Consider the following 16,674-nt stretch of genomic DNA (forward strand, 5'->3'; position numbering starts at 1 on the left):
TGTTTTCATAATAAAGACCTAGTTCATTGACCCCAGTCATGGGCCACCCATGATCAGAAGGACCCATTCCCTGATGTACAGAACAACGCAAGTGATGAGGCCATCTTGTTCATTAACTCATTCAACTACATCACATGCCACCAAATGAATCATTTGGTCAAGCTAAAAGGGCAAGCAAACAATTCTGGTTTTTGTAAACAGCTGCTCTGAGAAAAAGAATAAGTTCTGCTATAAATATTTATAAATCTACCTTTTTTATTTTAAATCCTAATATATAAGTAAATACTCTAGAATTCACCCAATTACTCTTCTGATTGAACAATACCAACCACTTATTGTTATGATTTTTATGATAGAGGGTCTATTTAAAGCTCAATTTCACACCTTATTTTCTAGATATTTCATCTGAAAATGAAAACCATAATTCTTCTTGGGCTACTGGGAGCCACAATGTCAGCCCCAGTAAGTGATTTCATGGTACATGTAAAATCATCCTGTGAAACCTGTAACAAATCCTTCTTTGACCATATCTGGTTTTTATTTTTTAGCTCATCCCACAGCACCTGATGTCTGCAAGCAACAGCAATGAGGTTAGTTTAAATACATACAACAAGCTCTCCATTTTTTTTTTTTAAGGAAACCCAGGGCAGAAGAGATAAAAACCTTCATTCTCTAGCTCATGCTTTCTCAAAAAAACAAATCTTAAAAAGGAGTGGGTAAAGGTACCTGGGTGGCTCAGTCAATAAAGCCTCCTACTCTTGATTTTGGCTCAGGTCAAGATCTCAGGGTCTTGAGATCCAGCGCCCCTCCTTGGGCTCCGCAATCAGCAGAAAGTCGGCTTGAGATTCTCTCTCCCTCTCTCTCCCCTCGGCCACCATGCTCTCTCACTCTTTCTCTAAAATAAATAAATAAATCTTTTTTAAAAAAAGCCTTAGTTTATCCTGCATTCCTATCTACTAGCTCTTATATCTGAATGCATTTTCAATGTTCATGTTTATTTGGTATACCAGGTTTTTTCTAGAATATTATTTTGCTCCCCTGTGTGACTGTAAATTCTTTAAAGGCAGAGACAATATCTCATATATCTTTTTATTTTAACAGCACCCAATATGGGTGTATACAGGTGTTTAAGAGCATAAAAATGACTGACTAAACCACTGGAATGGGGGGAAGTTGCACAATCTCAGACCCAGCAGGGGAGAGGTCATTAAATCCCAATCTCTAATCACTGTAATTTAGTACAAGCTTAGTGAGAAAACACCCCTAGCAGGAAACTGATTGGTCAGCTCTGGCTTGTTCTATATTTGTAGTACATCTTGTTCTTGATAGTTTTAGCATGTGTAATCACCTTGTTTTCATATTATCTTTCCTTTTCTAGTTACTTCTGAGTCTTAATAATCCTCAACTTCGGCCACTACAGATTCAGGTACCTCAATAATTATTTTAAGAATATTTTTTGACTGCTTAGTTCTTAGCGTATTTTGTAAAGAACAAAATGTTTAATGATTTCATTTCTGAAATCTCCATTTTTAACGTTATGAATTTGTCCCATATATTCTAATGACCATTTGTTTGAAGACAAAAGTAAACATTGCAATCCGATTAACACTTATTTATTGAAAACTTGGTAAGTGCCAGGCACAAATTCTCACAACTATGAGATAAATTAACTACTTACACAAAGTCATACTCAACTGTTAAAAAAAAAAAGGACTTAAAACCAGTCTGGCAACTGCAGAAACCATACTCTTTATCCATTTTATTCTGCCCCATATTTTTTATGGCCATTGGGAAGTTAGCATTCTTCATTATATTTGCACAGCTCATAATGTGCCAAGATGCCATCCTTTTTTATAATGCAGCAATGGAATTACAGAAATTGTCTACATTTTGCCTTTTTCTTGCTTAGGACTGATTTTAAATTCTTTTCAAAATGAAAGAAATGCTTCCTTTCTTCCTTTTGTGTCCTTCCAGGGCCCATTTAATTCATGGATCCCTCCTTTCTCTGGGATCCTGCAACAGCAGCAGCAAGCTCAAATTCCGGGGCTCTCTCAGTTCTCTTTACCAGCTCTTGACCGGTTTGCTGGACTGTTCCCAAATCAGATACCTTTCCCAGGATGGGTCAGTTTTGCCCAAGGAACCCAGGTGGGACAGCTGGACCCCTCACAGCCTCAAACACCACCGCAGACCCAGCAGGGCCCTAATCATGTAAGTCGGGCCTCTCCCATCCTGTTGTTCTGAGGAGAGCGAACACACGCTGAATGTGAAAATGAGTAAGAATCAGCTTTAAAAGAAGACAGAAGTTACTGAGAAAGACTTCTTTCTCATAATTTGCTCTACCATCACTGGAAATACTTCCTTTTCTGATTTCTAACATGAAAAATACCATTTAAATCAGCTCTTCTATCATAGCCACAAGTCAAGAGTGTTAAAAACATGTCCAAGAAAAGATAATCAGGGAAATTTCATCTTCAAAGAAGAAACAATTTGTATTAATGATATACATATAATACATGACCTTTGTTGTCATAGACGTCTTTAATACAATTTATAAATGCATATAGCTAGGTCTAGGAAAAACAGCTCTGGAATTTTATGTTAAAAAGTCAAGTATAACTGGGGTGTCTGGGTGGCTCAGCCGGTTAAGCATCCAACTCCTGATTTTAGCTCAGGTCATGATCTCAGAGTCGTGAGATCCAGCCCCATGTGGGGCTCTGTGCTGGGCGTGGAGCCAGCTTAAGATTCTCTCTCCTCCTCTTCCTCTGCCCCTCCCCCTGCCTGCACTAACTCTCTCCTCTCTCTCTCTCTCTCAATCTCTCGCTCTCTAAAAAAAAAAAAAAAGTCAAGTATAATTTTTTTATATCTTTTTTGGCAGGTTATGCCCTATGTGTTCTCCTTCAAAATGCCTCAAGAGCAAGCTCAGGTAAATGAGTAGAATACTATCACTCCTACAGAGAGATGGCTAACCATAATCTCTATCTAATGCTTTCTTTTATACTTGTAGCGCTGAGTCCTATAGCAGGGCTATGAAAACTGATAGAATTATCATTGTCTAGTGCCACTATTGCTGGGCTGGCATCAGTTTGTTAATGTTAGGCTCACTTAATAATACCTGAAGAAAGGACAGCTAAGGAGAGTCCCCAGAACCCCTGAGTTTCCAGGGCATTACTGTATTGGGAATAAAAGAGCTCGATAAGCTGTAGGTCTTGGTCCCTCTGCATGATATTTGTACTTGCATTTGGAAACTCAAGAGAAATACCATGGGTTGACTTTGCCTAACCCTAAATTTTGTCTCAGAGGGAGATCATTAAACAGATAAAATATGATATGATGTACAGATAAGAAACACTTGCCACGTTATTTGGCAGTCAGGGCATTCTGCTCAAACTATTACCAGGTTCTTGTATATTTTCAATTTAATTACCTATTACAATCAAATGGTGGTGATTTCCATTAAACCTTAAAAAAATGAATGCCAACTAGTATTATCATTAGAGTAATATGGAAAACCCTCTCAAGATTAGTTTCACCTAATTAACTTTTAATAGACTAGGTTCAAAGAAATAGGGACATGGATAAATTATTCACTAGCAGAGTACTGACCATTTCATAAAAAGTTACACCACTTGGCTCTCATGTGATCATAATTATGTAATTTTTGTCCCACGCTCATTATAAAATAAAAGTTACTTCTAGACATTACCTCATTCTACGCCAGAGCCTTTAGAGAGTAGATACATGGTAAGTGGGATTACTTCATTTTAAGGATCAGGGAACTAAGTCTTAATGAGATTAAATTCCCAACCTTAATGAAAGTAAATAGCTGAGTTGGGATATAACTCTTCATCCTTCCTTAACCACTAAACCAGTGGTTCTCCACCCTAGCTTTGCATTAGAATCTCTGGTGGTAATTTGGAAAATTACAAATGCCTGAACCCTACTCACACCTAATGAATCAAGACCTGATGAGTAGATCCCAAATAAGATTATCTACTAAAATGCTCAAAAGGTGATTTTTAATTCTTAACCAGAAATAAAAACCATTGCATAAAATGTATTTCTCAAACTACAGTTGTTTTTTTTTAACCCTTATGTTTAATATAGTCTCTTATTTAATTATACAAGGACACAAAACATACCAAACTCTATGTACTAGGATCCCCATTTTCTATAAACACATATGCATGTATAGACACACACAGGCATAAATGGAAGCCAATACATGATAATGTGGGTGGTAAAGTTGCAGGTGATTTTATTTGTTCCTTGTCTATTTCTGGATTTTCCAAATACTCTAAAAAGGCTTATGGATTATCTTTAAAAAATGGCAATTATTAAAGGAACACATTCTTGAGAATTCATTCATTATCATAGAACTTCTAATACCATTCCTGCAGTATAATGATTCTTAAAAAATATAGGGAAAATGTCCGGTAAGTCAGACATGACTTCTTAAGTATTCGCAAAGTAAACTGTACATAAAGTTTGTATATAAAGTATACAGTTTGTATAAAAAGTCCGCAGTGCCCTTTCTTAAAAGCCTATTATTTCACTACTTCTTTCATGTGTTTGGTCAAGCAACCTTGAAACAAAGTCCAGTATCATGTGCAATATGAGTTATTTCTAAAGTTTGAGAAGGGCTGCTTCACACATTATTTTGTTCATAAAGTTACTAGATATAAACCACAGACCTTTTTAAAAAGGCCTCTACTAATGTAAAGGAAGCTCTTACATACTTCTCTGTTTACAAATAGATGCTTCAGTACTATCCGGTCTACATGCTCCTACCCTGGGAACGATCTCAACAAACAGCCACACAGTCACCTCCACAAATGGGACAGCTGCAATTTGAGGAGCAGGTACTACTGTTTGATTTTAGTCCGACTAGTTCCATCTGAGACTAGAGGAGATACTGTCAGTTTTCAGAGGAGAGAATATCTGAGTATATTTACTGCAAAAGCTCAAAAGCCTGAACTGGTGGTCACAAAAAGATACAGTGCGTTCCAAACAATGAATCATGGAACACTACATCAAAAACCAACATAATAACATAAAATTAAAAAAAAAGATACAGTGAATTCTCCTAACATATCACCAATTTGGAAATGCCCAAAGGCTGGGTTTTAAAAGAATGAAGTCAGTGAGTGAACTTCAATAAAATCAGAGGCCAAAAGATGAATCATCTTGGAAAACTTTTTTTCTGACTTTTAAAAAGCTACAAGCATCCTTCTTGTCATGTTTACATGTGGTTATTATTAAGAAAAAAAAATAGCTTCCATGATGGAAGGCACCTATGATCACTAAATACAATTAGATAACTAATAATTAATATTGAGTTTTGTGGATTTTGTGTACCTACAGTATATTTTTAGAATTCTAATGTAATTTCAGGTGGGCCATATATAACTAGATTTCTTTTAGTTAGAATGGGGAAAAATTTTAATAGTTTATCACTGCTCTAAAACTAAATTAGAGAAAACTGAAAATTATACTTTAAGTGACTGGTAGTAGTAATTCTAATTAAGTTGTGTTAGTTTAAAGAGAAAAGAATTTTAACCTAGAAATCATATGGTATTAAAAAGATGCTTGGTAATTTAACAATAATTTTTACCACCTAGATCATATGAACTTTCAAAAAAGCATTTAATACAATATAAATATATATATAATTTTAAGTAATAATTTATTACAAAATTATGACAAAATCATCACATCAAATCTAACCCATTTTCCAAAAATTTGACAGATGCCATTCTACACTCAATTTGGATATATTCCAATACAAGCAGAACCTGTAAGTAATGCATACATTTCATTTGAAAAAAAAAAAAACCTAACTTTTGAAACGACTTGCTTCAGAATGTATTAAATCTATCAGCACTCTTCGGCCAAAAACCATTAGGAACACACCCATAGTTGAACAAAATTAGATTTATCTACTCATTCAATGAGGGAAGAACCACATGGGGAACTGTGGGGTATCTTAATAGGAAGATGACTGTTGAAAGGGTCTGGGTTTCTGTCAGGTGATTTTGAGGAGAGTTAAAGAAATAATGGTCCACTCTGAATTGGGTGTTCTCAAGAAGTGATGGGTAATTCTATGACTGGTAATTAAACAATTCTTACCTAGAAGATAAAGGCAAAGAAGAGCGAGGCAAAGGCTCTGATTTGGTAAAGAAGGAAGAGTTATTCAGATTATCCAGGATATGAGGATGCCTGGAATTTTTGTGGCTTGCATGGTAATCTTCTTTAGACAAGATTACACAGTTTTGTTTTGTTCTGTTTTTTCGTCTTATTTCATCGTGTTCAGACTTGACTGTGTCTGATGTCGGTATTCTGTAGGATTGTTAATGTTCAACAGAACACCAGGGCCTAGCAGCAAATGTCCAGTAAGCTCCTGACAACACAAGCAGAGTTGTGTGTCCTGTGTCAGGAGCTGCTTTTCTCTTTCTCAAATCTAAATGATTATCTTTGTTTTTAAGAAACTAAAATTGAAGAATTTGGGAAGTGTGTAGCTGCTTTGGATGCAAAACCACATATTTTATAGATGAAAAATTTAGACATTTTTTCAACTTTCCGATGTTACAGGTTATGCCGGGAGGACAGCAGCAACTAGCCTTAGATCCCCGCCTAGGCACAGCTCTTGAAACTGCTGTGATGGTAAGATCCCTTACCACATTGTGCTCCCAGAGGTCAGCGACTGGGAGCTGACAGGTTCCTGCACTAGTGTTCATTTTAATGGACTTAACTATTATTTTTCCATCAACAATTATTATTCCTTCCACCTATAATCTTTTGCCAGTCAAGATTCAATTTACTCAGTTCATCAAATATTTACTTCTCTATAACAGATACACTCCTAGGGACACTCATTTAAAATCAGGTATTATGAGACATCCACATTTGCCGGCATATATTTATAGCCATTCTATGATAGATTATAATCTAAAAAACTAATAAAGTCCTTTACTTCTTAAATAAATTCTTTACCTTGCATATCAATCCTGTTGCTTTATATTCTTCCCAATTTTGACCTTGTATTTGAACCTGTAACTGCTTTGTGTTCTTTCTAATTCTCTATAGTCAGCAGGAGGAGTGATACCATATCTACAAAAAGAAGTAATAAACTTTAAACATGCCAGTGGAGGAATTTTCATTCCTTCAACTTCACAAAAACCCAGTACTACAAATTCTTTTGCTCCTGCTATCGACCCAACTATTACCCCAGAGTTGATGGAAAAGAAGGTAGAGTAATCAAAGATTTATTTTATGTAAGAAATTGTTACCTAATGGAAAATATAAAGTTAATGCTTAATTTGTAAGACTCAGTCATAGAAATAATAAGTTAATGATATAGTAAAATACATGGCCTTTACCTTAAATAGGGAGGCCAATAATTGATTACTAATAATCAATTAATTAGAATATAATTTAATTTTGATTTAATAAGCACTTCTTATGAACATCCTTTTCTCACTAGGCCAAGATTGATTACTTAAAGGAACCATAAGATGTTGTCCTAATCATTCCGAGTTTTTGGTAGGTATTTGCCAAAAGGCATGCATTAAGTACCATGATACATCCTAAATTAAAAAAGAAAAAAACAAAAAACTGTCAGGGGAACTCATGAAGTGGTCTTACCAAAATCAAACAAACAAACAAAAAAAGTTAGTGCTTATATAGTTCTATAAAGCTAATAGTAATCGTGGGACTTCAACAACTTTTTAAAAATAAAAGTAAATTTTTCAGAGTCATGTCTGCCTATGCCATAAATTTGGTATAAACTCTGAAAACACAAGTAGTAAATATACTAGATCCATGTAAAAGATATTTTACAAACACAATATAGAGTCAGTTCTCCTAAATAATCACTTCACTTTGCAAGCTAGAAGTTTTAACAATGTCAATACATCTGTATTAGACTGGAATGAAATAAAGTCTTAAAGTGATTTTTAAAAAATGCAAAAATCACATGGAAATTTAAAATTCCATGACCTTCCTATCAAACATAACCTTCATTAATTACCTGTCCTAATGGGATTGGTTGGCTGTGAGGCTCGTGGGTGTTTGATAGAAGGGCAGGCTGGGATGGCACCAAGAAGTAAAAAACACACACTAAAAAGCAAACAATTTGGCCTGAAGGGAAAAATAAAAGGCAAGGGTTTTTTGAAATCTCCTCCCTGCTGCCTATGAGTCTTTTCTGATTCCTACTTCTGTGAAAATGAATCCTCAGCATTCTTCAGTTAAAAAAAAAAAAGTCTATAAAATATAACCAGAGTGAATAGTTTAGCACCTCTTTAGAAAAGTCTCTTTTATAATATGACATTTTGTACGATGCAAATCAATTCAGGTTATTTAATGAGAAATACTAAATGATTTCTGTGTAGTATGACCTTCCTTCTATGTGACAACAGTGCCAGAAGTAAAGTTTTCTAGTTTTTATTAGGCATTTTGGAAAATATCTAGGAAATGTTCCACAAAACAGTCTAATGGTATTAAAATGCACTCCTATCTTATTTTTCAGAGAAAAAGCTATGGCAGTGCCCCGGATATCATTTTAGGCTCTTTGCTTCCTCAATGCTAATATCAGTTCTTTGAAATACACAAAATACTCTTCTCTTGAATTTCTTTTTACTTATAAATAATATTATACTCTTTAAATAAGTCATAGAAAATAATACAATTGTATAGTAAGTCCTGCCTTTACAAAATTATGTTTCTTTTCAAATATCCTACCATTGCATAATCTAGAAAGTAACAACGAGAATAAAGCTAATATCACTGGATCAACTAGATCATTGCATTTATTGTTTATTAAGGATAGCTTTGGAAAATGAGAATAAAGATACACTGTCATTGGATTTATGAGTGTGGTGATTGTGACTAATGAACTAAAGTATGTACCTTTGACATATCATCTCATTATTACCCCCAGGCCCATTCAGCTAGACTCCTTCTGATGCACTTCCCCTCAGAATCAAAACATTTGGTGGCAGGCATCAAGAAGTGCATGCTCCCAGTAGGACACAGCTACACAGAGAGATGGCTGTCCTCACCGAAAAGGTTAGATGCCTAGGAAGATGTATGCTGGTTTGAGGAGGCAGCATCCTGTACAGAAAAGGGCATAGATTTAGGATTTCATCATATCTGGTTTTGAGCCTTCCGCAGGTCACTTAACCTGAGTCTCGGGTGTAAAACAGAGATAACAATACCTTTTAGAACGTCTGAAGGGACTACATGAAGTAACATATAAGATACCTGGCCATACAAAGTACTCAAAAAATGTTAATTCCCCCCCCCCTTCACTTGTTACTATGGAAACTTCGTACTTATTTTCTTAGCTTTGGAGCTACAGCTGAAATTCTGAGAAAACAGGAAAACTGACATTTAATATGCTTTATATATTTGTATGTAAATGTGAGTTGAGTGTGTGTGCATGCACACAGAAAGAAAGCTGAATGTATAAATGAGTGAATACATGAATGTGTTAAGTGGTTTCAAACAAATTTGGTTAGTATTCTGGGCTTTAAAGTTGATCAAAATTCCTAGAATCATACCTTTTCCAGAATTTAGTAACATTATGACTCCAAAAACTGCTACATACCCTGTGGAAGAGCAACCCAATAATCACATATTCTATTTTCATCTTATATTTTCTCCTTTTCCCCTAAGTTGGTGAATTGAATGACTGTAATTCTGGGTAACTGACTGACCTCTTACTATTGGACATGATATAGAGATTCATAGGTCAAGATGTCTGATGAAAGCAGTTATTCAGCACTTGAGAACATTGTGTCCCCAAATTCCAAGAGTTCACAAGGTCACTGAAAAAAATCACATGAGGTAATTCATGCTGAGTGTTTAGAAAACAGGCACACACTAACTTCTCTTCAAGGAGGAGAAAGAGGATGGTCAGAGACAAAAGAGGAGAGATGAACACAACGTAGCTACTCTGTTCAAGGGACGGTGAAGAGAAGCAGAACTCAGGGAAAACTGCAAAACTCTAAGCATCAAAGTAAAATCAAGTCAAGAGTTTGGCAATATCAGGGGCACCTGGGTGTCTCAGTCATTAAGCTTCTGCCTTTGGTTCAGGTCATGATCCCAGGGTCCTGGGTTCGAGCCCTGCGTCGGGCTCCCTGCTCGGCGGGAAGCCTGCTTCTCCCTCTCCCACTCCCCCTGCTTGTGTCCCCTCTCTCGCTGTGTCTCTCTCTGTCAAATAAATAAATAAAATCTTAAAAAAAAAAAGTTTGGCAATATCAGGGGTTACAATAATAAATACTGTGAAAAATATGAGGATTACATAAATACAACAGTAACAGGTAAAAGCATAAAATGGAGAAGTATTACATAAAATAATGCAATGTTAAACATTGTTACTCTGAGAAATATTTTGATAAAAACATTCATATTAAGCTAAGTATGCTGAAATTATTTATTCTAGGCAATATTACCAGGACCTTATTACTCTGGATAGCTTTAACAGATCCAATTTAGTGACTTAGCTTAAAAAATAAATTCTCTAATCTCTGACTGTTCAGGATCCAATCTGTTTCAGGAAGATGTTAAATCATGTTAAGGTATTCATGAGCAACAACTATGTTTGAAAACCTGAATACTATAATTGCTATCAATGAAATATATTACATTTCAAAGTACTTTATAAAAGAACTTTAAACTCTACCATTTTTGTTAGCAAAGTTAGGAAGACAAAAAAGTACACTTAATGGAAATATCAGCAGAATACAAGCAAAAAACTATCTTTTGTTTGTTTTAATCCTAACATCCCAATTGCCCCATCCCAGGCCAATGAAAAAAAAGATGAAGCAGAAAAAAGCAGCTCAACCAACTCATTTTGTACTGATTTGAACAGAAAAAAAATCTACATAGAATAATTTCTCTAAAATCAGCTCTGCGTAGATTTTATAATCCACAATGTTTTGTTTTGTTTTGCTTTAAATGTTTCTTTGGGGGAGGGGACATCACACTTTTACTCAATTAAGAGAAACATTTTTACAGTCTTGAGGTCTTTTATATTTTTTATACTTACCATGCCACAAATTCATGGGGAATGGGTTCCAATGCTCCTCAAAACTTTCTCCAATGGTTGCTTCCTAACTGAATGTACTAAAATAGCTTTAGTTAAAGACTAAAATATAGAATCCACGCATGACTTCACCTTCAACATTATATCCATATCTAATCTATCATCATGGTCTAGTATCACTTGTACTACACAGATGTTAGGTATGTGGTTTGATGAGTTTTATTCACACACACACACACATACACACACACAAATGTATATACCTTGTAGCCACCACCCCATCAAGATACAGAACATTTCTATCACCCCTGGAAGGTCCTTCTTGCTCTTTTCCAGTCAATCTCATCTCCCACTGTCATGCCAGGCTACTACTTTAAAATTTTTTCTCTGTCAGTATATACTAATTTTGCCTGTTCTGGAACTTTATGTAAATTAAATCATACATTATATATTCTTTTGTATCTGGAGCCTGTTACTCAATAGAATGCTTTTGTGATTCATCCATGTTACTGTTTCAGTTGTATATTACATTACATGAAAGTACCAGTTTCTTTCTTCATTCTCCTATGGAAGAACATTTGCATTGTTTCTAATTACTGAACATTACAAATAAAGCTGCTATGAATGTTCTTGTACAAATCCTTTCATGAACATATATTTTCATTTCTCGAGTAAATACCAAGGAGAGCAAAATCATATGTATATGTTATAAATAACCATTTTATACTCCGATCAGCAGTGTGTCAGAATTCCAGTTTCTCCACCTTCTGGCCAACATTTACAATCATCTTTTTAAAAAAATCATTTTCATGAATTGCTCTTTGGCCACACATCCCTTCAAAGGTTAACTTTCATGGAGTCTGACCTCCATCCCTTCCTCTCTCTCAAAAGTTGCTGCATGAACATTGTCATGATTATTGTTTTGACTTTAAAAAGTATTTATAAATAACCACTGACTCCTACATCTACATCTCAGTCTAATCTACTAAATAGTGAAGGTTACAGCTAGTCTAATATAGTAAATAGTTCAAAATTGTCTGTCTTTTTAATGTTAGCTATTTTAACAAGTATGAAGAAGCATCTCATGGTTTTAATTTGCATTTGCCTGATGACCAATATAGCTTTTTTATGCTTACTGGCTATTTGTGTATCTTCATTTCCAAAAATTATATTCAAGTCTTTTGTTGACTTTCTTATGATTGAATTTTAAGAGTTTTTAATATATTATGGATGAAAGTACATTGTCAAATAAATGTATTTTGAATACTTTTCCCATTGTGTAGCTTGTCTTTTCATTTCTTAATGAGGTTTTTAAAAAAATACATTTTTTATGTTGATGCAGTTAAATTTGTCAATTTTTCGAAGATAAGTGTCTCTTGTGTCCTATTAAAGAAATCTTCACCTACTCCAATATATGAATGAATATATGTTCCTATGTTTTCTTACAGAATTTTTAATGGTATAGCTTTTATATTATTAAGTCTCTAGCTATTATTTTTTGTATATAGCATGAATATAGAGTCAAGAATAATTTTTTTTCACACAGAGACCTAGTTGATGTTATACAGAATCATTTGTTTAAAAGAATACCATTTTCTAATTGAGTTGCCTTGGAACCCATACTGCAAATCAATTGACTTCATCTGCATCTGTTTTTGGACTCTATTCCATTTAATTGCTTTTCTCTTTTTGCATCAATACTACATGGTCTTCATTACTATAACTTTACATCTTTTGCATTTCCATATAAATTTTAGGATCATTTTACTAATTTCTACCCTGCCAGAGTTTTAATAGAATTGTGCTGAATTTCCAAATCAATTAGTAAAGACTTGATTTCTTAACAATATTGAGTGTTTCAATTCATGAACATGGCATATATTTATTTATTTAGGTCTTTTCTAAGTGTATCTCTGAAGTGTATTGTGGCTCTCAATGTACAGGTTTTGTAATATTTGTTAAATTTATTTCTGAATATTTTATGTTCTTAAATTATGTTCTAAAATTTCATTTTCCATTTTCAGTATATAGAAAGGCAGTTGATTTTTATACATTGCACTTGTATGATATGATCGTGCTAAATACATTTATTAGTTTCCATAAGTATATTGTGAATTCCATATCATTTTCTACCAAAAAATAATATTTTTCTGGAAATAAAAATAATTTCACTTGTTTCTATTTATTTGTTTGCAATTATTCTTCTTAACTTGTTACACTGACTACAGTATCCATTGTAGTGGTGATTAGAGGAATAAAAGTGGGCATGTTTCCAGCGTCCCTTGTATTAGGGAAAAGCAATTATTATTTCACAATTAAGTCAGCTATGCATTTCCCATAAATTATCAGATTGTGGAAATCCTTTTATTTCTATATTGGTGAGAATTTTTATTATGAATGTTTAGCTGAAACTTTTGTCAAATGATTTCTCTGCATTTACTGAAATAATAATATTAATTTTCCCTTTGGTCTGGTTATGTGGTGAATTATGTTGTTTAATTTTTTAATGTTGAATCAACCTTAACCTCCTGAAAAAAAAAAAACACCAATTTGTTGTAATGCAATATATTTTTAAAATATTGCTGGTGTCAACACAAAATGAACAAATTTTTTAGAATCTCTAAAAGTAAGAAAGAGAGTTTTATTTGAGCCTAAGTTAGGACCACTGCCCAGGACACATGCTCTTCACAGGGATGAAAGTGCTCCAGAGAATGAACAGTTTTACAAGGTTATATGCCTTTTTACATCTTGTAAAAGCTCAAAAGATTATAGATTAACACATAGGTAGGAATAACTTGTTACTGTTAGGGAATGCAGGGAGTAGGAACACTGATCAATACCTTAAGGACGCGATGGTTTTCCTTTAGGCCACTCATTTACAAAGTGGGGGTACATTGTACGTTTGGTGAGCCATAAATCAGGCTTTTGGTTTAAACAAAGTTTATAGACAATCACGCTGACATAGAAAGAAATCTAAAATAGATTCCCTTATATCCCAGGCCTTTAGAAGCTTTTTCTCTTGTCACTGGGTTCAACTCATTAATATTCTATGAATGATTTTTACATTTGTGTCCATGAATGCTATTAGTTGGCAATTTCCTTTTCTTATAATATCCTTGGCAGTTTTTATATTGGGGTTTTGCTGGTTTCATAACATGAGCTGGAAATGTTCTGTTCTTCCTAAGTATGTCTGTGTGATATTGGTATTATTTCTTCTTTAAATGTTTGATAGAACTCACCAGTAAACCCACTTGGGCCCAGAGCTTTCTTCAGGGGAATATTTTTAATTATACTTTATTAAATACAAGGTTGCCTCAATTTTTTATTTCTTCTTACATTGGATTTAGATGTAATGTCAATGAATGGGTCTAGCTGTGTTTCAATAAAACCTCATTTACAAAAGCAAGCATGGGCTACATATGACCCTCAGGCTATAATTTGCCAACCCCTAACTTAGATCACTGATTCTAAACGTTTCTTTTTTTCTTATATAAACATGTTAAAGATATAAAATTCTAATCATTCTTTTTTAACTCATGCATTACTGAAAAATGGATTTTAAATATCTAAATGTTTGAGTATTTTCAACAAGTTATTATTATTACTTTTAATATATACCATTGAAATCAGAAAATATATTCTTTTTAGAGATAATATTTTTATTATGTTGCCAGCTGATTCAAATACATTGTTGAAAACAAAAAAATGTAAGAAAAAGACAAAACAAAAAAGGAATAATTAGTAAATAAACATGGGAAAGTATTTCACATCTTATTTGATAATGAATGTGATGTATATTTATAACTCAGTAGGCACAAATGATACATAATTAAAATAACCAGGGCAGGTGAAAGTGTATTGTAACTAGCAGTCCACTTTCTCAAGGCAACAGATGATAATACAGTACTTTGTAATACAATTTTGTAAAATGTACCTTAAGTTTATATTCCTTGATTCAATTTATTTCATATCTGCATATCTAAGGAAATGATCCTATCTGTTATGCATAGAAATTCACTGAAGCTTTTATCAAACTACCAGAAAAAACATAAAACAATACAACAACAACAAAAATAAAACAAAGAAAAGTCTCCTCACAAAAGGGAACTACAAAACATTCATTAGCAGGATATTTAGCAGTCATTTATAATGAAGTATGTTCACATAATGTTAATTTGAAACTCAACAGAAATTAAGTATTCATAAAACTACCTAAAAAGCATGCACAACAATGACATCAAAATAATACAGACAAAAGTGTCAGGGTAAGAACATCAAGGTCCTGTTCTTTTACTTTTTAAAAATTTTCTGCAATGTGTTTATCATGTGAAATTTTTAAGGAAAAAAATTCTTTTAACATATCCCAAATAATTAAATGGCCTTTAAACACCCGTCCTTTATTTATTTATTCCTGACCATGACTGCATCAGCTCTAACATGGTTTTTCACTCAGAAATCAGCTACCCAGATGTTCCAATACTGCTTTAACCATCTCTTGGTGTCTCAGCTAAGAATGCCTGTCTCAGTTCCACCTGGAAATCTACCACAGGTACTTGCTGCTACTGAGATCATCTTGGGTACAGCTGACATTCCTGGTTGCTCAGTAAGGATGTCCTTCTGTTTGACTTGAACTTCCGCCTCTGTTCCACAGTCTACCTCAGGTATAAGCAGTTCCTGGCCTGTTCTATCATGCTGCTATCTGCTCCTCAGAATACATCAGAACACCCGGTGGCTGTTCCATATCTACCAGATATTTTATATCATTTTACTCCTATAAAATTCATTGTTACTAGTCACCACCTCAAACTATGGTCTGTCTTGGTGAATATTTTCTGTGCACTTAAAAATAATGCATATAATGCAGTTGCTGAGTCCCACGTTCTACAAATACCAGTAGATCGATTTGCTTGATTGTTTCATTCAAAATCTCCTATATTTTGACAGTTAAACAGATGTGAAAATCTCCAACTGTGATTGCTGATTTGTTTATTCTTCCCTGCTTCTGTCAATTTTTGCTTCATGTATTTTGAAGCTCTGATTGTAGGGGCGTACACATCTGGGACTCATATTTTCTTGAAGAATTGATCTTTTAATTATGACATGACCCTAGTTATCTCCAATAATACACCATGTTTTGAACCTTACTTTGCCTAATATTAATGAAGACATATCAGCTTCTTATGCTTAGTGTTTACATGATACATCTTCTACCATCCTTTTACTTTTAGCTATGTCTTTATAAAGTGTCTTATAAACAAAATATAGTTAGTTGGCTCTTGCTTTTTTATCCAGCCTCAAAATTTGTCTTTTAATTGGAATATTTAGTCCATTCAAATTTAGTGCATTTGTTGATATGATTGGGATTAAGTCTACTCACTAGTTTTCTGTTCTCTCCTGTGGTGTTTCCCCTCTCTTTTTTGAATTAAACCTGTATTATTATTTTTCCTTCCTATCTCCCTTAGCTAAAAATTTCATATCATTTAGTGTTTTCTTTGAGGACTATATTATACATCCTTAACTCATCATGGGCTATGTAGAATTAATATCCTACCTCTTTTTCTGTAACAAAATTATAGTACAATCTATAATACTATTTATATTCTACTGTCCTTTGTGCTAATACTTTCATA

General features: G+C 33.9%; 1 protein-coding gene across 1 annotated transcript; it reads left to right on the top strand.

Annotated features, from left to right (window-relative positions):
* Positions 1 to 411: 411 nt before the first annotated feature.
* Positions 412 to 7,510, top strand: ODAM (odontogenic, ameloblast associated). Its single transcript, XM_025886916.2, has 10 exons — positions 412 to 462; positions 549 to 590; positions 1,379 to 1,426; positions 1,975 to 2,208; positions 2,876 to 2,923; positions 4,755 to 4,859; positions 5,747 to 5,794; positions 6,589 to 6,660; positions 7,084 to 7,245; positions 7,481 to 7,510. Exons 1-10 carry the CDS (start codon positions 412 to 414, stop codon positions 7,508 to 7,510), a joined length of 840 nt encoding a protein of 279 aa, XP_025742701.1.
* The last annotated feature ends 9,164 nt before the right edge of the window (positions 7,511 to 16,674 follow it).

This window comes from Callorhinus ursinus, unplaced genomic scaffold (genome assembly GCF_003265705.2).
Source record: "Callorhinus ursinus isolate GAN/ISIS: 27379988/994484 unplaced genomic scaffold, GSC_fseal_2.0 scaffold4, whole genome shotgun sequence".
Taxonomy (NCBI): Eukaryota; Metazoa; Chordata; class Mammalia; order Carnivora; family Otariidae; genus Callorhinus; species Callorhinus ursinus.

Bases quoted from the DNA above. Each gene is read 5' to 3' on its own strand.
- ODAM (XM_025886916.2), top strand. From the start codon at position 412: ATGAAAACCATAATTCTTCTTGGGCTACTGGGAGCCACAATGTCAGCC. The intron at 2,209-2,875 runs GTAAGTCGGGCC...CTTTTTTGGCAG, and splicing joins CCCAGCAGGGCCCTAATCAT to GTTATGCCCTATGTGTTCTC. The intron at 6,661-7,083 runs GTAAGATCCCTT...AATTCTCTATAG, and splicing joins CTCTTGAAACTGCTGTGATG to TCAGCAGGAGGAGTGATACC.